Source organism: Hylaeus anthracinus, unplaced genomic scaffold (assembly GCF_026225885.1).
Source record: "Hylaeus anthracinus isolate JK02 unplaced genomic scaffold, UHH_iyHylAnth1.0_haploid 11982, whole genome shotgun sequence".
NCBI classification, from domain to species: Eukaryota; Metazoa; Arthropoda; class Insecta; order Hymenoptera; family Colletidae; genus Hylaeus; species Hylaeus anthracinus.
Window position 1 is genome coordinate 6,621,055 of NW_026534330.1, and position 26,270 is coordinate 6,647,324.

General features: G+C 37.0%; 1 protein-coding gene across 4 annotated transcripts in view; it reads right to left on the reverse strand.

Annotated features, from left to right (window-relative positions):
• Positions 1–26,270, reverse strand: part of LOC128886341 (SAM and SH3 domain-containing protein 1-like) — a 319,040-nt gene that overhangs the window by 35,196 nt on the left and 257,574 nt on the right. For all 4 annotated transcript variants that reach the window (XM_054141138.1, XM_054141140.1, XM_054141141.1 and 1 more), the window contains 3 exons: positions 18,980–19,168; positions 18,187–18,347; positions 13,191–13,237 (listed from right to left, as the gene is read on the reverse strand). In XM_054141138.1, the coding sequence (XP_053997113.1) occupies positions 13,191–13,237; positions 18,187–18,347; positions 18,980–19,168 (397 nt within the window). The remainder of the gene's footprint in view (positions 1–13,190; positions 13,238–18,186; positions 18,348–18,979; positions 19,169–26,270) is intronic.

Below are 26,270 nucleotides of genomic sequence, written 5' to 3' on the forward strand. Positions count from 1 at the left end.
CCTTAAATATATTCAGTAACATTAGCTATTACAACACTTTGTTTATATTTATTAAGTTATATTATTTATATTATTCATTGATAAATAATTTAATATACGAGCTGAACAATAAGTGACCGAACCTCTAGAATCACTAGAATCATTCCACAGAAACATTTCTCATCGAACTCCAAAAAGATTTTTTTATCGTGTTCCTAGTGTATCACACTATTTAATATATTATTAAAATAAGCAATTTGCATAATAATTGGCACTTATTCAATCTATGTCATGAAAAAATCAAACTTATACGTGTATTTTATTTTTCAATATATTATGATTAATAGATATGTTTACAGTAATAAACGAGAGCTGGTCGAGATCTTTCCTAAGCCCGGAGTTACAATGGCAATGCCCGACCACTTCCAGTCTCACAAATAATCGAATGAATCGGGATTAGCCGCAACATCACTATCCATTAATGCATAATTCAGGCATGTCGTTAGTTACCCTACCTGCCCAATCCCCTAACCCTTCGCTACGACAGTATATTGTATTAGTGTCAACGCATCCGTTTATTAACACCGACAACAACACCGCCTAATTAACTATCTTTGCGGCGGTGAACGTTGGAAAGCTGGAACGTATTATGAGCTTGCGAGGCTTCAACTCGACACTCATTGTTAGGCTAACTCGTAAACCAACTTGCAATGTGTCACTCCTTGTCTGCTTCCATGTAACTGTGACTGCTTGGACTAATTACTTAATCGACGTAATTGTCTGTCTCGGTCAAATGGAATACGTTGCCAGCTCTGGCTGCCGCAACGTCCCACGTAGCGATTAGTAACGCACTAATCAGAACTGTTCTATGTCATCATCCCGAAATCTCGGATTAGTTTTGTTCATAAAAGTGGCTTTAACTGGCCAGGTGAGGGTACAATACTAGAATTCAATAATAGCTTAAGTTTTTAATTATATTTTATATTTTTGTTTAACTATGAACCAATTTCCTTCCTTTATTTTAATTGTTGTGTTTCGATATGAATCAGATATGTGTGTTTTTGATCATTAGATTTTGGAGTGGCAATTGCCAGTAGTAATGCATGAAATAGAGGACAGATAAAGTATTAAATATTACATATATAAAGATTAATCTGCTTGAAAATGAACTAATAAAAATTAAAATTATGGTATTATCTCAAAAGCATCAAAGAATAGAAATTGTCAAAACAGTTACTTGGTTGAAAATAACTTAAAACACAAAAATCTAAGAGAAGAACAATAACACAAAGAAGTAATCCAGTATAGCTTTGTGACACTTTTAGAGGGAATAGTCGTGACATTTTGCACAAATTCGTTACATTCCAAGAAGAATCAATACTACTGTAAAGCACATAGACAGAAACCATAGAAACAACGAATACAAAAGGCTCGTAGCCCTGTGGTCGGAATTTCGACTGGCAATATCGAAAATATATTGTCCCGTTCGTGACCACGAACCGTGTTCAATCGAAGAAAACTTATGGAATAAAAATAAATCCGTCCGTCCGACACGGAAGATACGACACTGTTTTCTTTATCGTGAATGGCGCCTAGATCGACGTGTATGGTGAACCGAGGACGAAATGATGTCAAAGAGGTAGATGGAGAGGCGGTGGTTAAAGAAAAAGGTAAAAAAAAAAAGAACTTTGAAGGGTATCGAATAAATGTTCGGGGTAGACACATGTATCAAATTCTGAAGTTGCGTGAGAGTTGAAATTCCTGCTTGTTCAGAAGCGAGCCACGATAAAACCGACTTTGTCTTCTCTGGCGTCGCCGTCACCTGTTTGAACCCTGGTGCTTCGCTCACATTTCTACGTGTGCTTACAATAGACTCGTAGTTCCCTTCTATTATCAACAAATCGGGGATAATTCATTATATATCATATTTTTTCTAATTTTGATTCGGTAAACAAACGTTTTTTTATATTATATAATTATTTTATTTAAGCCACGAATGTTATGTACGACTGGATAATGTAGGACAGTCGATCGATAAGACAGATTGCTCTGCAAGCAATGTAGAGACACTCTGTCGATAAACACTGTGACTAGTCAGAAATCTACATTGCCGACAAAGTGTTCTACTATATCATCAGAGGGTTCTATGGCTGTATCGTGCAGATATTAATAACAGGGAAGAAAAAAAGAATTTTTTAAATATTTCATTTTCCAGTACAGAAGTATTTTTCCATTTTCAAATTAATTATTTACGAATAGACCCTATTTATTGAGCAAGCAACCAAGAATTACGGTTCCATTTCATCGAAACGAGAAAGAATATGCCAAATTTCTAAAAGCTTGTAGGTGTTATATCGCAATCTCGGCGCATATGTGCTAATAATACGCGCAGCCTTTGCCGGGAAGGAGCACAAATTTGTTGTTATGAAAATCCTCGTGCAGCGAAAGCGAGGCTATAAACATGAATAAATTAGCGTTATTAGACTTCCCTTCTCCATCCACATCGCGCTTCGAACGCCACGGAAGCTTTCTCCCTACTCCACATAGGCATCGAGTTATACCTCGTGGTCTGTGTAATGGGATTCCTCTCCTCTATTCTCTTCCATCTCAACAATTCACTTCGTTTAGGGATGCTTCTCTACTAAACCCTTCGGCTATTCTCCATCTTCACTTATTTTCCAATAGACGTTGCGGAAGATAGGAGCATAGGTTTTTGGATAACAAAGTGCGCACGCGATCCGGCAATAACTATTGGCTGGATAGTTGCTCGAACTCGTGGAGCGAGCGTTGCCCATTTATCAGTTTCTGTTATGCAAACTTGCTGTATTAAAATAATAATTCGAAGATGCTTGATATTTTATAAAAACTTGCGGAAGTAGAAACATCATCTTGCAAGAGACACTTGCCATCGTTATCAGACACTTTATAGGGGTTTACGTGTATAAAGGAAAACGAGGATAAAAATTCTCGGTTTTAAACGATTATATTGTATATATAAAAATTATATTCAATGTAATATACATCATAAACAAAGTATGTTTAAAAAATACCGTTTGAAAGGATCGCGATAAATATACAAGTACTTATAAAGCTAGGTTAAAAAAGAAAGTCATGAAATATTTTTCAATTCAGAGTTTAGAGCTTCGCGCGCGGAATAAAGCTCGCGAGTAAGTTATCCACGGTTCAAAATCCATTATCGCAACGTTATCTATTTCAGTCGGCTATCCATACTCAGCGTTTCGCCTCGGTGAATTTTGTTCCCGTGGAAGAAAATTATTCGAGGATTTTCTTGCTTTATAAGGTCAAATTCGAAGGTTGTTTTATGATAATGGCCCGGGGTGCATGAATATTGAAAGTAGTTCATGGCGCGACGTTTTTAAAGCCAACCGTTGAGCTTTCGCGTTGAGAGTCAGATTAATACCGGCTTAAAGTCGCCCGCCATTAACGACATCGAATAAATGAACAGGAAGATAAATGACGAGAGTATGCCGATGTTATCGGGCCATCCATTTTTCACTTTCTCGATATCGCGCGAGTACTACGGTAACGGAGTGGAAATCGCGCTATTAATTATAACGCGATAATCGGTAGAAATATATGATGATCGCCGATAGATTCCGCGGCAGACTATTTAAGCCCTAAACCCGTTGGAAAAGTGCGCAACGAGTTAACACGATCGCACAATAAATTCCAAGTGTAATGGATACTTCGGTTTATAAAATAGAGTTCACGGGAATTTGAGGAGATATTCAATTTAAGTTTCACGTACCAGGAATACATTCTGTCATCGATTGGAATTAATGGTCGAAGCAAACTTTTCGAAGAAATAAATATTTTGGAAGGCAATTTTTCTCTTCTCATTGGCGTCTTGGAGCAACATAAACAGTATTTTTTCTTCAAATAAAAGTACACATAATCATAATTAAATGTCAGAAATGATGTCGTTAAACAAAAAACAAAATCCTAGAACACATTCTGGATAACCTTTACAATTACTAAAATATAAATTGTAAAATTTATTCAGCATAGAGGTCTTCCTTGCCTCTGATTAATTTAGCTGAAAATTGTTGACATTGCGAGCCTAAACCTCTAACAGAACTGATAGAATAAACAGTATGCTTTCTCTATATTTCCATTAAAATATAAATTATCTTGCAAAGTAGCCTAACACCATGGCATAGAACGCTAAACGAGATCGGATATAGATATCAGTCGAGATAGCCCGAGTATATCGAGCAGAGTAGCAATCTATTACCCATTTATGTGGGTCAGGAGATTATGCATTCTTCTCCATCCACGTTTCTTCTGGTTCTCCATCAACCCAGCGGTAACGGTGCTTCAAAGTCGTTACGGTTCGCAGGTTCGAAGCCAGGTCGACGCAAATCACGAGCCTTTATTCGCCGGGTTCCGACTTGACCATGCTTTCAAACTCGAACGAGCAAATTAGTTTCTGGGTCTTGTACGCCAGCTGTTTGGAGAGGGTTGCTCTCAGCATTCGGGATTTTTAGACACAATGGCTGTACCGTGGACCCTCCGGCAGTTAACGCGAGGACGTTTCTTGTCGCGTAGCAGGGGTCACTTCCAGGAATAGCTTAAATGCCTCTTGCGAAGATCCACCCTTCCCTGAGATGTGACACATCCGAAATCTTGGTGTGACCTTACGACATATTATACCTTTGGGTATAATACGATGAAGTGGAAGCTTGGTATCAACCTCGTAGGAACCAAGCATCTGCATTTTCTGAGACAAATAAGGTAGGGATGCTGAGAGATATCGGGCGTCAAGTTTGAGAATGAGCCTGGAGAGGTGATTTAAATGTGGAGTAAGTGTGTCGAACAGATTATTGTCATTTTAAAGGATACATTTTGAAATAAATAAACATCTCAATCAAGGAAAGACTCGATGAGGATATACCCATATAAATGTCATTGTATACATTTATTATTATAATTTTTTAACAAGTGGAATCAGTTTAAAAAGGAATGGATTGAAGTTTTATAACTTTTGCATTGGTCCTGGAATAAAACACAAAGGTTGTTGAACACTCTATTCAGAAAATTGCTAGTACCCAGTTATTGCATTGGAGCCTTCAATTTCAAAATGGGTCAGGTGGAAAAAATCAATCGGGAAGAGCAAACGAGTGGCCCAGTAGAAGCTCTTGTTGAACTATCATAGCTGTTGCTGTAAAATAAATTCGATTTTGCTACAACTCCATTACACACGGCAGTCTATCAAGTATTTTATCTTCCTGACCATTTGAAACTTAATTTAACGAATTACAAGATAATTTATTAAAGAAGCAACGCCAAATCTGAAGAAGTAAGAATAGTAAGAGTTCGAAAGATGTTTATTAAATCGAGATATACAAGACACTAGTGTCCTGCTTGTATTAAATAACGAAATACACGAAAGTATTTAGTGGTTAAATAATGAAAATAAATAGAAGGATACTAAATCTACTTAAAGATCATTCGCATCAGTTTCGAGCGGGTTAATATTCATTTTTGCTATTCTTTCCAATCTGAAAATGAAATCAGGAGAAAACGTACTTGATGCAATGACTGATTCTAATCGCAATCTATTTATCATTAGCCCACTGCTATCAGCGGGATAGTTCGGTTTGTACGTTACGCAGGTTACGTCCTGTGAAGTTAGTACAAGAGCGGCTGCACGTGATGCTCGGAGTGCACGAACTGCAGAAACCGAGGGAAAAGGATAGGGAAGAGATTGGGGGGCGTGAAAGTTGGACGAGGTCCAAACCATGCAGGAGAATGGACCTAACGAATAAACACAGCGAGGCACCTATTCCGGATCAAAAATCCTCTGTAAATAACCAATCTGCGTTCCTATTTTCGCAGCATGACTATTGGCTGAATCTGATTTCAATAAGGCACAACCAATGGTCGATGAAAGCGTTGTTTAAATAATATTATATTAATGCTTCCTATGTTTAAACGTTTCTTTAACAAAAAAGAATCACCTTCATAAAAATATAAAAATTCATCTGTCTATTTTTCAAGGTAAAAAAAGAATTGTTTCATGGTCATTATTTTTGTTTTCAAATGGAGTAACACATTGTTCATTTACCTTCGAATAAAATACTACAGTGATCCACAAATCATGGTCATTCAAGATTATCCAAGATCACAAAAGGGAAGTTATGAGAAAGAATTTTACCTTCTTCTCTAAAATTAATAATCAAGGAATATAAATTACCAATACGTTGAGTCACTGTAACAAACAACAACCGGAAAACGTTCAATAATCAAATACGAAACTTGCCAATAAAGATTGTATGTTTATATCCTTCTCAGAAATTTGATGAGAAATATTTCAATGAAATATCGCACGAACGATGTTAAATGCAACTTGTTAAATGAAAAATTCCTTAAATTACCGCCAAGTACTTCTAAAACCAAAAACCGATAATTATAAGTAAACACGAGGGCCGAGAATAAGAGACGAGGATCGTAGGTGCGTGTGGAAACGCAGATTAGGACGCGTGTCGTAAGTAAACACGTTGGCGGGCAATTTGGGTGCGTGAGCGCGTGCATGTGTACACTGAGTTTCACGGATTTGTCGGCTTGAGGGGAATATGGTTTCCGCAGCCGGCGCGCTTCAAATTCTCGTGTAACGTTTGACGGTTTGCATGGTAGCTACACGAAGTAAACGTGCGAAGTGCTACGAATCTCAGAATAGTGATCATCGAATCTTCGATCACTCGTCAGGAGTTCCAAACTCAAATTGAAATATGGTGCATTTCACCTGAAATTAGAGTAATCATTTCGCTGATTTCGAGATAGCCTGGGAAATACAGGGTTGTGATTTTTGTCTATCCTCGTCAGAGTCTGTGATTATTGTCTATTTTGACAGAAACGGGCTGCACAAATGAATTTTTATCTCCGGATCTATCAACAGTATTGAATTCCACTTTTTTTTTTGCTTTCATCAGGAAGGATCGGCCAATGCGAATCTATTTTCTTCTGGGTCGAATAGCCGCGATTGGAATGTGAGTTTTAAAGAAATTGCTGATTTGTCAATGGCAGGTGAATTAGATTTCATAACTAGATGTTACGTGTGATTGACAATAATTATAGAAAAGAATAATGTGGCAGAAGTGTAATACAAATATTTCTGTTTTATAATCAAAAAACCTTTATTTAATCACCGGTTATTTTCTCTTCTTTCTTTCTCTAATTTTCAATATGCTTAAATGATTCTTGAGACAATTAAATAACCTTTCATATAACATTCAAAGGTGTCGTAATATTTTCATAAAGTAGAATAATAGAATCCCAGCGACCACTGATTAGCAAATTTCGCGCTACGGCGTATGTAGACGTTGAAAGCACCCCAATTCAAAGGCAAATGAAAAATAGGACGAAGATGAAGAAAAAGTCTTCCGTGTGAAGTGTGGATGAGCTCCGGGGGTGTGCACTTGAAGGACGTCGGATGTAGACGGTCTTCTGCATAATCAAGCAAAGTTTCCTACTACTTTTCTCTTGACCGAAACTATTCTAGCTATTAGAAAATTTGCATACTTCCAAAGTCCGCAGATTTATAGCTGACATCGTCCATCTTTCTCAAGATATTAATAGGGAAATTAGTATCCGTTCTATCATGAAATTGATTAATTTCGTGGCATGTAACAGATTCTTTCGATAAATATCTTTGACTGGAAGAATGTCGATGCTGTGATTATCGTAATGAATTTATTAATTCAGCCATTTTTTTTAATTCATCTACTGGTTGCTTATTCTTCACCTTGAATATTAATTAATTCATCATCATACGAATAAGCAGACATTATATTTATTTTGTAAGATACGAAGTTCAAGATAGGAATAAGAAACCTTATTAATTTTTCCAATCACCCTGTGGCCAGATTGCCATTGATCAAGAGACGTCTAAATTTCAAGGGAGGTTGTAGGAGGTAATAGCTCTGGAGATTCAGCTATCTATTGTCTAACTCTAATATATTCATGAATATATAAATAATCTTAACATCGTTTATTTTTTGAAAAATCCAAAAAGGTTTTATGATGACTTCATGGCCAAATTGTTAGTGACCAAAAGACACCTGGTCGATATTGCACAGGGTTGAGCCAAGGTAAGGGAAAAAGTGATGCGTGACAAAGGGTAGAGGAAAGCTGAATGAACAACGTATGAGAGCGGATGGTGTTACAGGTACAAACGATCTCGGTTCGGGGTAGCCAGGGTTAAGAGTCCTGTCGAGAGGTTGGCACGTCGTCATTCTCTATTCTTCTCCCTATTTTTCACGCCTCTACTGTTGTGGCTAGCGGCACGCGCGAACCAGTGTTGTTACCATGACAACACCACGTTGACTGATGCTGCACACGTATAGAGTGGATCACAAACGCATCCACGTCTTATTCTTCGTCATCGTGTGACTGCATATTGGATTAATTCAAATCGAGAGCTTTTCCAGCACCTGACAGAACAATAGGCAGACGTAACGATGGTCTCTGGCAATTAATTATAAGAATTGCATGGTTTGAACGGTTCGAACTTTGAGTGCAGGTAGAATTGCTGTTATGCAAACAATTAAAAATTAGAGAATCTGTGACTCTTCTCTAATAATAAATATTTTCATTATAAACAAATGTTTCACGAGAATTAACGATAAATAAATTCAACAAATTTCCATAAAGATTTTAATTTTCTTCGTGTTCTTGTTTCCAAAAATAAGAAATTACATTTCTATATTATTTTATTCCGTTACGACCGAGAGGGTTAGATAAATGTTCCGTTCCTGACGGATCACCCTTTATACAGAGCCACGGACGCCGCTTTTTTTCATCCCCTATCTTCGTGGAGTAGAGGAAAAAGCCGGCTTGGGGAGGAAGAAGCACTTGTGCGCTATGCGGAAGTGTAACGTCACGTGTCTGCACGAATTGAAAAGCGTCTAGTTCACACTCTCTCTGGCTCTTTCTCGATTTTGTTCCATCACTTGTTCTCCTTTCCTGGTCTTTTGTGTTCCTTCGTGTCTGATAGTCACTTTGAGTCTCGACGAGGCTCATAAAGAAAAACTGTTACGTAGTTAGTGTTGGATAAACATTTCGCGCCTCGAACTTTCAATGGCTGAATGGATTAGGGGCTGAATAACCAAGACATTCTAAATTATTTTCATGTTTAGACGTTAGGATGATAAAGTTTAAAAAATGTTTGAATGTAACATTATTGTATTTGAATAAAATTAAAACAATTCTCGAACGCAATATTCATTGACATAAATACACAATTTTAATTGAATAGCCGGAAGCCTCAATTACAATGGAATACAAAATTAAATTAAGTAACGAATTGTAGTAGGTTCTATTATGGCTACTTTTGCAATAAATATGTTGCTTCTAATATTTTAATTCCCAGTGAAAAGACACCATCGAAGGTGTAGCAATGTTTTACAAAGAATTCTAACTATATTATGAGAAGACATTTTTCACACGTGTAAAGGAAAATTTAAGGGACATCAGGAAGTTCCGGGTTTTCTCATTTGCGGTGCTTTGTTTTACGATACTTAGATGAAATACGACCGATATAAGCTGTAAAGTGCTAAAGAATGACGGTAAAAGCATATACTCGTACCTTTTTACTACTTCCATCTTCGATTGATGCGCCACTAAGAAAGATAAGCTTATACCGCTTTATCGTCTCCATCGCATTAAGGGCTGCATCTCTACTTTCATATAGAAAGCTTAATTTTTTAGCCTCTCAAGAGTACCTCTGCGCCACGTACTTGTTTGCGCGATAGGCTTTTATGTGGAATGCCTAACCACTAAAAGGGAATGCACATCCGCCGATAATACTTTTATCGGTAATTTCATTTCGAGTAAAAATGTTGTAATATATCTTAGTACATTCGCATGCACCATACGAAAGAAATATACGAATAAGAAACACTATTACGGTAATAGGATGTAGAAATCGTGAAAATTGATATTATTTTCTTATATAATTTCATTTCCAGATACTTCATAATTTATATATCAGATTTCTCTCGAGTACACAATTTTGTAAACTCGAGGATAACTTAAAACGAGTGTCAACAAATTTTTGTATTTATTTTTCAACATTGAAACATCCCTAAAGAACAAGTTCTTTTAATTAAAATTGAACGCCTCTAATATGTTTCCGATACATCAATGATCCTATCATCAGACATAGACAGTGTCTGATTGTTAGGAGAATATACATATATTGCTATAGAGGTTTCATGTAAATGAGGCACACTGTAAATGTATTCTTCCTATACCACTGCTACAGACAACCAACGCTTGGGTTTCAGTTAGAACAAACATGCTTGCTCTGTCACAGTTGACGCCAAGCAAGCAACCCGAGCGAGTGTGTTTGCGCATTCTGGTAAGCCTCCGCGAATTTTAGGTTAGGTTTGCGCCGGGATTCGGTAGCTGGGCTGTACAATCTGACAAATGCTAAGGCTCCAACAGCCCGACATCGACGCCTCTTACGTGGAATTATCCTTAAACGCGCGCCATTTAGAGCACGTCTTAGCTTCAGTCCGATTAGGATTACGTAAGGTGTCTACGTGAGACAAAAATGAAATAATTAGTTACGTTCATTCCACTGAGTCTAATTGAAACCTTTTTTTATTCTTTGGCATTTAGGGATACTAATGTCTTTTGTATGTAGCAAATCATTTCCAAATAAGTCTAATCCACCAAATCACCGAACTTCAAACAACGCCACAAAAGAAACTCGAATTTCTTTCCCACTGGTGTTAAGATCTAAGTAGATTGCGGAAAATACTCACGAAATCACTCTACTTCAATCAATACCGCGAAAGAAACTCGATTTTCCTTCTATCTGTACCAAGGTATGTAAGTTGCAGAAACACCAAACAAATCAATCACCTTCGCTCGATACCACCAAAGAAACTCGAATTTCTTTTCGCCGGTGTTAGGATCTAAGTAGGTTACAGATATTCAAGTGTGAAACGGAAGAGAAGAAAGGAGTATGGCGAAGCAGCGAAGAAATGACTGTCGTTAAAGATGCATATGTCTACGGGAAGCGCGAGAAGAAGTTGGCCTTAATTATATATTCATATCGTTGGAGGAAAGAGGGGCTCCATGGGGCGAGGATGGCGGGTGTAGTCAATAGAAATGAAATATAAAAGCAAACTCCTTTGGCTCGCGTGCCAACCGCCTCTCCAATATGGAATCTAAAGTGTTTTTCGATATCTCGAAAAATTCCAACGGCAAGATGTGGGCTTCCTTCTTGATTTTATTTGCAGCCCTGGATGTCTATCTCCTGCATAACCACGTTCCACGACGTTTCTACTTTATCGCTACTTTCGTGGAAATCTGGCGTTGATTTGTCTATTTCTTTTCTCGAATTACAATCCCGGACTGATACGTTCTTCCCAGGTCTTGTTAGCCATCGAGTGTTTACTCATTTTATTAAGGTACGACATGATGCATAATATTTTCATAAATCATCAGAGATATTGTCAAGTTTGAAGTGATGGAGAATAAATTTAATAAAAATACTAAGAAAATGTTTAGCTGGCATCTCGAGAAAAGTATGTCAGACAGCAATAATGATACTTTCTGTGTCAAGGCGAACAATTTCAGCTGCTTCTGTAATTTATTATATGAGATGTTTTCAAACCCTTAAATTATATATTATTTGACCCCTATTCTGAACCCCTATGACTGGAATGCTTTAATAATCTCGAATGACCTCTTAAGTGTAATAAAAAATTGCCATAAACGATTAAAAGTACTCCCAATTCGAAGTGTCGAAAATATCGATGGCACTCGTCAAATCAGGAATCGAAAATGAATATTGAATTTTGAAATCGCGAAGTTCAATAAAAATAATACGACAACTTTCCACCGTGGGAACTGATGGTAACAAACGTGCGGATTAAAAGCGTATAATAGCAATTAATCACGACGAGGAATTGAATTACACGATGAAAGGTTCTGTTAATTCGATTCCTGTCACGCTCGACGGACTCTCGTCATTAACGATGCTTTTATTCAAAATGTAACTTCAACGCGTGCAAATTGAAAAATGCATTCCGTGCACACGAATTAAACTGTAAGTTTTAATTGGTGACAGCATGCTCGATCGAAGCACGAAATGTAAATATTTGCCTTGTGAAACACGTGTGAAAATTCTGTCGCGGGAGAATGTTACAGCGAATATTGAACTATGGTAATTGTAATCAGATACGGGTCATGATAATTACAGAAGTTATTATCGATAAGAAGTTCATAATGGTGCATTGTTTATTTGAAGAACGAACCACCTGAGATTTATTTTGTTATATTGAAGACTTAAGAACTGTTGCAAAAGAATTTGACATTCATTCACTGACTTCAGATAGTGCGATAAGAAAAAAGATTTGGTCTATTTTGACCCAACCTCTGGAATTGCATTAACACATGCTCATCTAATTCAAGTTCAAGATTATGAACACATATTCCGTGCTTGACTCTATCATCGCGTCGTCTAGACATATAAGGCAGAGGATATAATCCTTATCCAGAACACAGAAAACACGCACAAAAGCACCTGGATGCATTAAATGCATTGGTCCAGCAGTAGCGAGTCTCAAAGACGCGTGGCGAGGCCTGCATAACGATGCAGTCTCCTTGGATGGTAGCACGAACGAAGATGGTGCTGTTCTATTGTCGGACCATTTATATATATTTCACCGGGAGCGACGTATACAAACGAGCTATGTTCCCTTTTGGAATAAGCGTCTATACCAGCCTCGGCGAATATATGCGTCGCAGCAAAGTCTTAGTCGGCGCGTTAAATAATCCAAGCTGCATTCACTGTCCACCAGATCTCTGGTTTCTTTGTCTGTTCTATTGGAGTCCATTGGACTTCGGCTTACAATGGCGTGGCATCGATGATGTGACAACGAATTACGCTGTTACGTTGAAGAATATCGCGAAAGATGGAAACAAAAACTTTTGAAGGATATTTCACTTTAACTGCATTGTAGGGGGATAGTATTTATTTTGGAAATCTTGTGACGTTTATTATTTTATGAGTATTTAGGAATTAGATTTTCGAATATAATTGTTTTTTAAATTATAATGTATATCCAGAAGTTTATAATCTTATACGTTAATAAATTTACATTGAATTTTAAAGAAAATGGATTAGCGAATTTAAGCAGACAAAATGAATCTCTGAAGATTATTCAACGACTTACCATTAGGTGGGAACTCGTAGAAGAAGGCAGACCTCGGGCTCAGACAACTGGAAAAAAGAGATATTACGATTAGAATAAAAATATGCTAGTGATTAAAGAGAATACACTACATGTTACTAAATACATCCTTTCGAACATATTTAAAATAATATTGTATGTGATATTATTATGTTTGCTATTCTTATCATACTTAATATCACCTAATCTTCTCTATGAAAACAGATTTTTCCAAGCTAAATTTATTCTTGTCGTCAGTGTTAACTTTAAAATTTCTGTTTAAACTTATATAGAAACACACATCTTAACGCGCTTATAGAACTATATTTAATAGTTAGTGAGTTTGAAACTGTTCATGGAGATTTAATCAAATGCATAAAAATTTGATTCATTACTAAATGTGATTTGTATTAGAATAGCTTTCACAATCGTTAGATACACAGACCCAGGGAACAACAAACAAGTGTGCAACGGAACAACGCTCGATATTCTGTCGAAAGTAGCGAAACTAACTGTCACGTTTGCTTTACACGCGGTATTTGTCCAAGTATCCCGGGTATTCGCGAGGGAAGAGGAGACCAGAGTGATCCCCATATAGTAGATTACGTTGGAATGCGCGCAGAATGATTTCCGCCTAAGGGTCGCGTTCAGTAAGACTAATCGCCTTATTGGTTCGATCCAGCGGTCCCCAGTCTATTGATCGTCCCTACAAAGCAATCAGCGGGCTCACATGCCAGAGACTTGGCAATGGATGGCGATGTATCATCCACGTATCCGGACCCATCGTTCTGTAGTACTAACTGCGTACTAATGGCGGTCTTTGATGAAAAGCTAACATCTTAACAGACAAACTGCGATGCAATTCTGCTTTAGGTTCCTCTGCCACCGTCCGTGGACCACTCAATGCATCCTCTAACCAATCTCCTCCTATCGTTGGTGCATCTGTAATGGACGACTGCCCCGAGTGGTCCCTTGCCTCAACAGATTCGTGAGTGTTCTACCGATCACAGTCAAATAAATAATGTCCGTTTATTAGCTAACCGTAATTTGACACTAGGTACAGTCGCTGAAGCAATAGGGAAACGTTTATGGAAGTATAATCGCACTTGGTACTTCTCACGCACCGTGTATTATATCAAAATAATATTGTACATATTTTTCTCAATGAATGATTAATTTGAATGTCCCAGATTTGAAGAAATAATATATATATATTTTTATTATAGTCGTTTGATTTATTATTAAATGGGAATAAATTAAGGTCTAATATATGTTTATTTTATTATAACTTACTGAGGCATTATAAAGTATATAGTTGGATTCATGAAAATACCCAGTTATGAGACAATGAAATGTTTCGACAATAGTTTTACGAAATAATAACCTATGGGGCCACGCCAGGGTACTGTGGCATTCAGTCTACAGTAAGCTAACGTTTAATTGGAAGCAGGGTATGAAAGCTTTTTGGTAGAACCTCCAGACGCAGTCTCAAGAGGACGAAGTTCTCGTTGCAAACTAGTGCCTAGCACCAGTATGAAAACAGAACTTTATGTTACAATGTTAATTGTTTATTTCTAATTAAGAACTTCCCTCATAGTTTACTACAAATGTAAATTTAATGAAAACTTTTTATGAAACTTTAATTCTCCCGTATGTCCTGGAGGGCTTCTATTAGGCTAGTCACTAACCTTAAAGATTACACCAATTATTGTATGTATCTAGTTACTTTCATTCGGCTACTTTTAGAAATTTTCTAATTAATGTAAGGAATGCTAAATGATAAAGCCGGAGGGAATATTTTTGAAATAAAAGTATTGTACTTTTCTATGAAAAATATATTACATATATATTGTACAAGTAAAATGAAGAAAAGAAATAAGACATTGAGAAAAATATTAGACAACCTAGAACTCATCTATTCAAATAAAAACGACGTTCCAACGTCGTCTGCTTCAGTTAACAGATTAAGATCGCCAAGTTGCCCAATGTAGCTTGATACAGTTTCAGTATCGCGGTCCACGAAAAGAAATGAAATAAATTGAGCAATAAACTCAAGTTTTCCTTCTGCCACTTTAAGTTAACACGATTGAGTAAAGTCATTGTTGATGGGCAACGAGCTGGCGACCACCTCTACTAGACCAGAACGCTTGAAAAGACAATAGATGTAACGACCTGAGATTTTTTACGCGTGGATGGGTTCCATTTCATCGCTGACATTCCATTCATGGCCCTAAGACGCGATGAATCATCTAATGGTCCTAGGACGAATACGTCATAATCATCAAACTCGTAAAATAAAAGGTTTTACCATTTCGTTAGCTGTCAGAAGATTTATAGACACATTTATAGTCAACGGCAGGACGGACATTCGGACATGGAAATAGAAACGGCACGTATTCGGTATGCCGCATTAACATGATTCGAGTATAATCACGTGCGAGACATTTGTTATAACGACTGGATTTATGTGCGAATCGCGGCGTTCGTCACTGCTGTGTCAAACCTGTACAGACGTTTATGAAAGTTTTCAATTTAAATCTGCAATTTGCAGCCTAAGAGTTTAAACAGTTTCAAACTTAAAAATGTTTTCCAAAAAATTAAATTTGTTCGTGAAATTTCAATCTCGCCGCATTAACTATTATCAGTCGTTTATAAAAGTTTTAAATTTAAGTCTGTTGTTTGTAGCTCGAGAATTTAAATAGCTTTGAACACTGAGTATACAAATTTTGTTCAAAAAGGTACCTCTCCTTATGTGGAATTTTAATTTTCATAAATTAACTGCTACCAGAATTACACTGTTATACTAATATTCTTCAAAACATCAATCAACAAGGATAAAAATGAAATAAAAAAAACGAAAAAATGAAAGAAATTTCTTATTAATACAAAATACTCTCTACAAAATTAAACGAACAATTTATGCTATTACAAATTTGTAAGCACTGTAAGTAGCTCCAAGTTTCTCCTTTAATCTTAAATTTAAAGAATTTTCAATTTTAAAATTCCAATTACTAACGACGGAGAAATTCTTCATGAGATTACAGTAGCAGAGAAAGTATATTCTTTATTCAAGGTTTTGTGATTAATTTGCAGTCGTAGAATGCATCATTAACGGTGTGACAAATGCGCATCACGCACTCGTGAGTATAGCCTCGAATAATTATTGCACGCGACCCATTCGTCACTTCAGCACGTCCATATCGACGCAAATGAGCTCTATGGCGATCCTTTAACTTATCAGATGCGATAACCGAGTAAAAAGATTACAGTGAAAGGATAAACATCCTCCGAAACATAACCTTTCGTAAAAACTTAATTAGTAGAAGCTGTTTCCACTGGCGAACGTGAATACGCCAATTGCAATGGCCCACCACCATTCTGTGTTTGTGTTGCAGAGCATCATGAAGTTTGTTACACGACCATAGTGAAATGGTTCTTTTGGTGCAAATGTGAACTTTCTGAACGATACATTATATCTACAATCTGGAATTCACGTTCCATACACGTAAAAGTTAGATAAATTCAATATCGCTTGTAATTACTCTGAGAGTTTTGAATGCAACGTTTAATTACTGGATTTTAATCATTAAATGAAATTCTCATTTGGACATTAACCATGTATGAGTGCAACGAAATCTGCACGTAATTAGATGAGGTTAGTTTTAATTTCGAAGTTACGCGTAGAAGGGTAAATATACAGCAAGTTCTCTGATAACGAGAGACACGATATTTTCTTATGAAATATTTTATAATTGGTTATGTTGAAATGATCTGCCAATGTTATATTTAAGCAGATTATAAACGTTAAGGATTCAATGCAAAGGAATTATATATCTCGTACAAAATTAAATACATTATCAAGTGATGCTGCTCATCTAATTATCCTTGCTGTACACGGTTAATAGAAATGGCGCACATACTTTTGAAACTTGTTATCGAAAGTAAAAGAGGGCTTGAAATTTTTACGAAAACCTAATGAATTTGCGATGGATCATCAGGACGATCAATGTGGACCGCGTTACCGTATAATATTTACTCATCGTGTGCCATCCATGGAATTAATGTACAGAGGCGTATAATTAACTCAGTCAAGCGCTCGTCAATCGATTGTTACCCCAAAATAATTTTGTGCTGCTTACACACGGGAATTGGATAAACTCCGATATCCACTTATACATTTATTCTACGAGTAACGGCCTCAATTAGTTTATATTTCATTAACACCATCAACTGAGAACATGTTTACCGGATAGAATGAAAAGTATTCCACGGGGAACTCGGGGTGCCGACTACTTTTCGAAGTGAAATAATAGACTTAACGATTTGCAGCTTGCGGAGGGAGCAGAATGAAAGTTGCGAATAAACAAATGTGTACACAATTCGTTATATGTATTTAGCATACATTGGAAGTGAACAGTAAATTACATTACCAAACATGCCGCGTATTAGAATATTTTGTGAGATGTAATAGTGTTTGTTTGATTTCTCATATTTACAGTTAACACGGACAATTTTTAATTTTTGATGTTGTTTCAGGATCTGTGTTTTTAGTTTTATGATTAGTCTGTATAAATTAATATTTGTCAAGCGCCATCAATTCGCTATCAGATCTTAAGATAACAGAGCAAACATGAATGTTTTTATAACAAATTACAGATTACTTAATTTTCCTAATTATTCACTTCACTAAAGATTTTGTTATTCTTGGCGAGTAATTACTTTTAAATTCAGAAATATAAAATTAATTAAAAATAGTTCATTCTTGCTAAAATATAATTCTATTTAAGTCTAATCACTTATCATAATTCGACAACTGAGTTCAGATAATAATTTACTCCAAGCATTATTTATAATTTTTCATTCGAATAAAATGCGCCTAACCCCGATTTATGAACGTATCGTTACTTCCTCAATCCGTAAAAGGAAGAGGACATTTACGTCTCCAATAAATGGTCTATAAAAACGGTAATGACCGTGCAACATGAAAACGGATTCTTACCTTTGATAAGGCTGTTGAAGTCCAGCCGGCGTCATCGCAGTGGTATTTTGTGCGGCGAGTGCAAGCTTTTGTTGTCGATGCTGAAGCATCTGCCTGCTGAAAACTCCGTATCCGAACCCATAGATTTCGTCCTCCTCCTTGTCGCTGAGACAGCTCGAGGGCTGCACAAAAATCGAGAACATTCTCTCGTTTTTTTGCTCTTACTTCTTTCTACGGCTAGAGCCACCAAGTTCTGCTTGCGTGGCATTAGAGGCTATCATTTAACGGAACTGGAAGGGGGGGCCCGATAACGTCTTTGCTACGATGTGTAGAGTCTCGATTAAGGGATACGCCATGTTGGAAGCGTACGATAGTTGTGGTTCTTTAAACATTATTCCTTATAGAACTGCACGGTCGAAAATTGTATAGGATTCACGTTGGATGAATATGTATTCTTTGTAGAGCGGAAAAATATTTTTATTTTGTTTTGAAAAGCATTAAAAACAAATACATCACTTGTTGAGGACAAGAATAATATCAAATTCTTTTGTTTCCAACAAAAATCACACGTTATCTCGGCATTAATTGTAACAAATTGTTCGTGTTATTCAACGTGAACTAATTTCTCTGAACGCCTTACGGTGAAACACGAACAATAGAGACCGTGAAATAGGTGTAATTACGGTAACGTACGTAGAAGAGAATTCCGACGGAGTTAAAGAACAAAGAGGGCAAAATAAAAGAGACTCATAAAGATAAATAGAAAGGACAGAGCCGAGATCAAGGTAGGAGAAAAAAAGACGGATTTACTCACCGAGTATTTTCCAGGCACGTAAATGGGCTGTGAATGACTGGTGGTGAGTTGAGTGTTGGGCATTCGGGGGGAAGCATTTGTTTCACGGCGGCGTAGCTCCTCGAGTGGCTCCAGGACGTCTCCGTAATGTGTTCTGAAGAGGTCTGCATATCTTGAAGCAAGCCCCTCCAAGTAACCCCTCTCACCTTCCTGAAACAGGCATTCGAAAAAAAAAACGAACGTCAGCCGGTGCCTTTTCACATATAGGTGCAATGTCGTGCAATGACTGTCACTATAAACGTCTCTTAAAAGTTAATGAAGTCTGAGAGGAACTGGTTGAAACAAGAGCAGCATTCATATATTTCATGAGTGGGACATCGAAAATATTCATTTCAATATATGAGCCTTTCACTGCACAAATTGATTAACTCTATTTTTCGAAAAATTTTAAATTTAAGTGTCAAAGCACTTTATATAGTCAACTTTTTACATTTATAATAATTTTCCTGAATAATAAAGATTAACACCATTAAACATCAAAATTCTTTCCGCTATTGAATAATAAATAATTTATTTCAGAGGACATTTTTGAACGGGTCATTTTTGTATTCAAATGTTAATAAATCGCCCGAGTTACCAGGAAAAATTATTTTTTATTGCGAATAAAAATTACCGTAGCATTTATCCATACGAGCCTTACTACCTAATAAAAGAGAAAAATTATTTTCAAGAGTCGATCAGATACAAAAGCGAATTGACTGTCGTGTCTGACCATCACTCGCTGTTTCTACTTAAACTGTTCTTGCAAGAATTGATGGACGGACTGTTATTATCTGCTTCAAACGGTTTCAACTATTTACAAAGGAGTAAGTCTGATGCAAAATGTACAATACATACTGTTGTTATTAATAACAATCGCCAATTTAAGTGGAAGTAACAAATAACGAACCGAAACGTTGTTCAAATTTTGTTTCACACGACGACGAGTCTGTGTACTATTCGAGGAGATTGCCCCGGAAAGCGCGCCGAGGAGAAACGAGAAGCCGTTAAAAAACGAGGAGAAAGAGGAAAAACAAGATGGAGGAGAAGAGCAAAGAATCGGCTTACGGCGTTGGACGGAAGTTACATTAATATTTCAGAATTCCACTTTTACTGGTGCTCGATTCGGCTCGGTACTGTCCATGGAAAAGCTAAGTCCTTTTCTTTCATGGCTTTAAGAACGGACGAAAAGAAGTTGGTAAAAGTGAAGGAAAGGGAGAAGAAGAATACTTTCTCCATCGTTAGTCTGCCTCTATTTACACTATAAGCGTTCTTCATCCGTGGCGCCCACTACAGTCATACAACCACTAGACTATTGCATATTTCATGGATTTTTCCAGTCCAATTCGACGCAATTCTGTTTTCTGCAATTCTCTACTCGAAATTTCCGCTTCTATTTTTCGGTGAAAATTTGTTTTCAGCATATTGTAACATACCAAAAAATGGTAAAACTTTGAATTAAATTCTTTTTTGATATTTTTTATTTATTAGAAAGTGTTCGAGATATGTAATACGAAAATAGGAAATTTATTTTCAGAATTGCTAGGTTGTTTCCAGTCATGGGTCGTTGGTTCAAACAAATAGTAGTTACGTTGTTGGTATTGCTACATTTCAGCCAGAGTACAAATTATTTCGAATTTTCGAATTATACAATTCAATTTGTATACAATAAATGTAAGTAATATCTAAAATAAATAATAGTTTGTTTAGAAAATTCCGTAAAATTTGTTCCTGAATATAATAATTTCCGTTACCCAAAAAATAAATTAACACCCAAAATAATTAAGAATAAAATAAATGTGAAATAAAAAATCATGTATAATCCTACGTACAAACCCAGAAGAAAAGAAACCCGATCAAAACAAATATTACTTCGATAGAATTAATCGTGGAAGGTTCCCTTATGCGAAGTTAATTGCATTCATCGCTTTGACGATACACGATATCGAGAAATAATGAATTCCGTGTTACGAAAGTTCGTGAATTTCATATCTGAATTTCATGTTTCGAACCGGTACACGGTGCGTTCACAAGCACAAGGCTGAGATTGACGTATAACGAAGTTTACAGTTCAAGTGCATCACAAAAATTCACGTGCACGCCAGCGTATATTTTCAGTGCGAGTTGGGGCGCGGCCGCAGAAATGACCCAGTCATATGCAGAGATACACAGTCAGTCCAGAACCACTCATAAGTTTTCGGACGAATAATTCTTTGCTAGGATGCAATCGTTGATGTCATACAATGGCGGGCCGAAATTCGCGAAATTTATGCAGCCGTAACTCAGCGTTTCTTTATCGGCCTTTATTTCTGCCAACTACTGAGAACTCATAAATACTTCCTGGTAAAGTTATTTTTCCACAGAGCATCTTGAACGTTTAAATTGGCACGAAATTCGGTAGCATACATTCGATTTCTAATTGAAATGTAATAATTTAAATTCGATCCTTATCAGAATTTCTTGACTTGAATGTATTAGTATATTTTTGATAACCTCTATAAGAGGTTCTAAGCTTTGACAATATTACACGTGACTCAAAAGTATACGTGGCGGAATCTTTTTAAATATATAAAATTAAAGGAATTTTTGGAATATGGTATAAAGAAAGTGATAATTAATTTAATCACTAAGGAGGCTGGTTGTTCCAACTTTCCATACTGATTGATGTCATAAATATGAACATATTTTTTGTCGCAAAAACAGAAGCTCTTCTCGTTAAATTGGATTTATTTCGACGAACTGAATTATCCGCATTTCAAAATTCACATTAAAATATTGACTTCACTCGTGGATATGAATGAAATATTTATCGTCAACTTAAAACGTTCAATCTTGCTCATTTTATGATATTAATTATTTGAGATTACTTCAACACTGCATTCGGAGAGTGTATATTATTTTCGTGGTATAACGGATTGGTTGAATTAATTATGTAAAATCGACCGAAAAGCTCGTCAATTTCGGCGTACTTCTCGCGACATTTTAATTAATTACTCAGAGAATAATTGGAATTGGAAATGGAACCACGAATAAAACATGTTCGGACTCTTTTGAAGAATTTTTGTTTCAATAACAAAACAATTATAGTCTATCTCGATTCGTTGTATCGATGCATAATTTTCTTAAAAATTTCTGATTTTAAAAAGAAGGTTTAGACGCTTTAGACCAAAAGCAGATTAGTGACACGATTCAAAGACCATCGCGTTATTTTTGGATAACTTAATAATCTCGTACGTGGATTGGTTCAGCTGCATGTCGAAATAGTCAAAACGAGAGATCAAAATATCAAGAACTACTCGTTCTGGAGCTGATTGATACTGTACTGTCAAACAAACGCAGATGTCAATAAAGCAGACAATGGGATCAGCGGAACGTGCAATCGCACAATTCAATACGTATTGGATCACGGGACGTTCGATGAATCAAGGGTTGGAGTGGTCTCATCAAAAGCAAAGGCGTCAAACGTCAAAACTTCATTACGGTATAAACTATCCCAACGCGTCTCGATCCACGGTTTTCAGACCATTCCTTTTAGTCAAAAGGCTAAAGCAATATTTTATTAAATTTATTGTAATAAAAGCAGTAATATTATTCTCAAACCAAAAAATATTATTGGGTTGTCTGGAAAGTCTATGTCGACTTCTGGTAGGTGGTATAATGCTGACTTAAACCTCCCTTATTTTTACACAAACAGCAACATATTTCAATTCAATCAAAGGCAGCTTTCATTCATTTCTAAAAAAAACTATCTACCTTGAAAGCCTATATTCCCTAAACAATTTCAAAAACAGCAAAATGATGACATAAACTCCCCCTATTTCCTCAAGAATTGGAATGTATATAAAAATTCTCGAGGTCGAGTACAAAATCCACGAAAGGTAAGCTTCGATGGAGTGGACACGGGCAAAAAGTGTTTACGAAGTTCCCAGCTCTAAGAAGTGCAGAGGTCCACGGAGATTGATAAGTTTGAGAACCACTGATCCACTCGTAGATCGATGGGAACGCGGAGAAGATATTAAAGGGAACGACAAAGAAGCGTGAAAGATGAAACGACAGAACGAATTATAGTTGTACCATCCCTCCCTTTCTTCCTTCGTTCCCATTCTTCCATTCTCGCAGCTTTATCGATAATTCGCTAGTATTAATTAACATTCCAATCCGCCGGTTTAATATGACAGACCCCACTGCCTCGTATTTCCCCTTGCAGTTCTTGCACCCCTTGTACCCTCCACCGCCGTCCCTCTTCTTAGGTCACCCGTTTTTCTCTGTCTCTCGTTTAGCTTCCATCGTTTTCCTTCGGTGGGCTTAACGATCAAACTGAAACTTTCGAGGCGACAGCACATAAAGCGAACGAATTTTCCACGGCGGCGTAACTCTTTGAAACTTTACTACCCCGTAAATTAAAATTTCATCCGTGAACGGATAATCGAGTGGTGATTAAAGCTCGTTTTATCAAGACGACCCCTATCATCCGAGGGGGACACGACTGATTCGATTCTGTTTCACGTCGACGACCCCCTGTTTGGGCGAATTCTGACCAGTTCGCCGTTCGTGCACCCCCTCTTTCCTTGAAGAAACCTTTCAGCTGCGCGAACCTTTGAGGAGACCCTTCTTTTTCATTGGAAATAGCGTCTGCATTATTTTTAAGGGGCATAAAGGTATCTGCGTGCAGGAGGAGTTATGATTTGATTAGCGATGTGGACTATGTGGGTTGTTACTTTTTTCTATGGTTGAAACGATGGTAGTTGGAGACTAAACAAATTTAAAAACTTTAGTGTGCTCTATGTGAAAGTTATTATATTAATTTTTATGGTTTCTTTTTATATAATTTATTTGAGGTATAGAAGATAATAGAAAATATATACGAAATATTTGGAAATAACCAATGATATGTTATATGGAAGTGACTCACTTCAAGTGAGTATAATATACGTAAATATATGAAACTATTTATTTTTTTAACAATTTCAGAAAGAGCAAAATACTGATTTAAACCTTCCTCATTTTTACACGGACAGCAACACATTTCGGTTTGATCATTTAACTATTCTACTTCTTATAACGATAGAAAATATAAATTGATAAACATAAACTACGTATATCATAGGAAAAGCAAAGTGAGAAAACAAGGTAACAATAATATTGAAAATGTCATCACGACTTTATAATCAAGCGTTTTGCAGAATCGGCTTACCACCTGTCAGGAGATGTACAATATAAAACACAAATTGCTGTAAAACTGGCTTCGCTGACGGTTTGGGGCGCGAGTGACGTCAACTTTTTAAAATAAGCTCTGTTCGTCAAAGGTAACATCTGCTCTTTTTAAATCACCGAGAACGACGGGATGGGACGCGGATATTGGTTAATTTAAAAAGTCTCTCGGTTCGTAGAGGGCAATGGTAATCGGTTCAAGTGTTCGATCGGTTTCAGCAAAGTGACTGAGCTAACGACACCCACACGTTCCGGGTCAATCCTTTGGGCGGCGTTGGCGCCACTTCCCGTGTCCTTTGCAGATGGTCCCGCAAGTTATAAACTCATAAAGCGCATCGATCCGAGAAACATGGAAGTGAAGTCAACAAATTTCTGTTTAATTAGTAGCTACGGGCAGATACCTTGATCTTGTTATTCGAAACTTCATCCATAGGAAAAATTCAAAAGAAAATGTTCTTTATAATCCTCAAGGCTGTAGTTAAATATTATTTATCTGTACTAAATCGATAAAAAAAGTCCAAGAGAAAATGTCTTTAACAACGCTTGAACCTAAAACTCGGTTTCGAGTATCCTTCTTTCAGTATTATGTCTCCTGGCTTTATTTTCATTAAAAAATAGAATTTGTTCAATGGTCCTAAAAGGTTATAAATATTGTTGAGCTTCAGGAACGTGTACGTGCCTTTCACAAAACGTATGCTACGTCCCTAATTAGCATCACTCGATAATACCGGGCTATAAACGAAAATTCATACCTCTAAAGCCTGAATATCTTGGTACGCTGACTTTAAGAGTTCACCGTCTGCGATGCAATAACTTGGAAATAAAACGTTTCACTTTGCAGGGAGGGCGAATGGGTGTACGTAAACCTGCTCGTCACCTGCTTCCTCTCCCAAGCTATGTTGCATGCTACAGAGAAAACGCTGTACAACTCACGGTTGGACCTTTTTACCTTTTCCTCAGACTGCAGCCGCTCCCTGCTCGAGAAGCAAAACCGATTTGCGCTCTCGGTCACTGAACGCCAACTTCGTACGACCTTTACTTGCAAAATCTGTACTTAAGCTCCATAACGTCTATTATACGACGTACCTTCGAGCATTTGAACAAATTTAGATCGTTCGTGTTTGTAGTTCTATTCAGAGTTATTATATTTATATTTAACACAAAAGTTCATTGTTATATTTTATACAAATATTGTTAAATTAAATTGTATTTATCATACTTATTCTAATATATGATAATAAGCTTTAAATTTCGAACCTATTATTTAGTTTAGTCAAACTTTTTCAATAGTCATAGAGGGTACGAATATTTATGGGGTTGACTACATATAGTGAATAGATAAAATACAAACATACACGAATGCTATACAGTGATCAAAATATCTCTAATAAAAAATAAAATGTAACAAGTGCGAACGAAGTCGAGCTGCAGCGTACATAGGAAATGAAAAAGAACGAAAGGACTAAAAACAGAAAGGGGGTGCCGGTCGATAAAAATGACGTAGATCGGACGGATTCAACTAACCAGAGATGTTAACCGCGCAAACTGCCACAATCGTCTGAAAATTTATTTTACATGAGCCACGGGGCAATTCCTATTGACTCATCGTAATCGCTTGGACAGACCGGCGGAGAGGATGGGGGTGAATCGACTAGCAGAACACAGAAGAGAGGAAGGAAATTGAAAAGTTAAGAAGCTACCCCCTCCGCGTTCACCGTTCCCTTGCTCGTGGAGTTTAACCGCGTATTGCAAGACGACTTTGCCCACCTTCTCTTTCATCGTTTTCACCCTTCCTCTCTGCTCTCTGCTTAACCCCCCGGGCTTCTATCTTTACATCTTCTCTTCGGGACCGTGCTCGATCGTCACGCACGCTTCTCGACTACGGCTCCCTTCAAAAAAAGTTCCGCCCAAGCTTTTATATATGCAGCCCCCGCGATTGCAAACGAAGTGCGACGGGATAGTGTTTCCGATAAACTTTCGCCGATTGAATCCTCGAGACTTCTCGACTGTCCTCCTTCCGCGCTTACAACTTCCCGACGACGGTAAATTACGTGGTCACTGT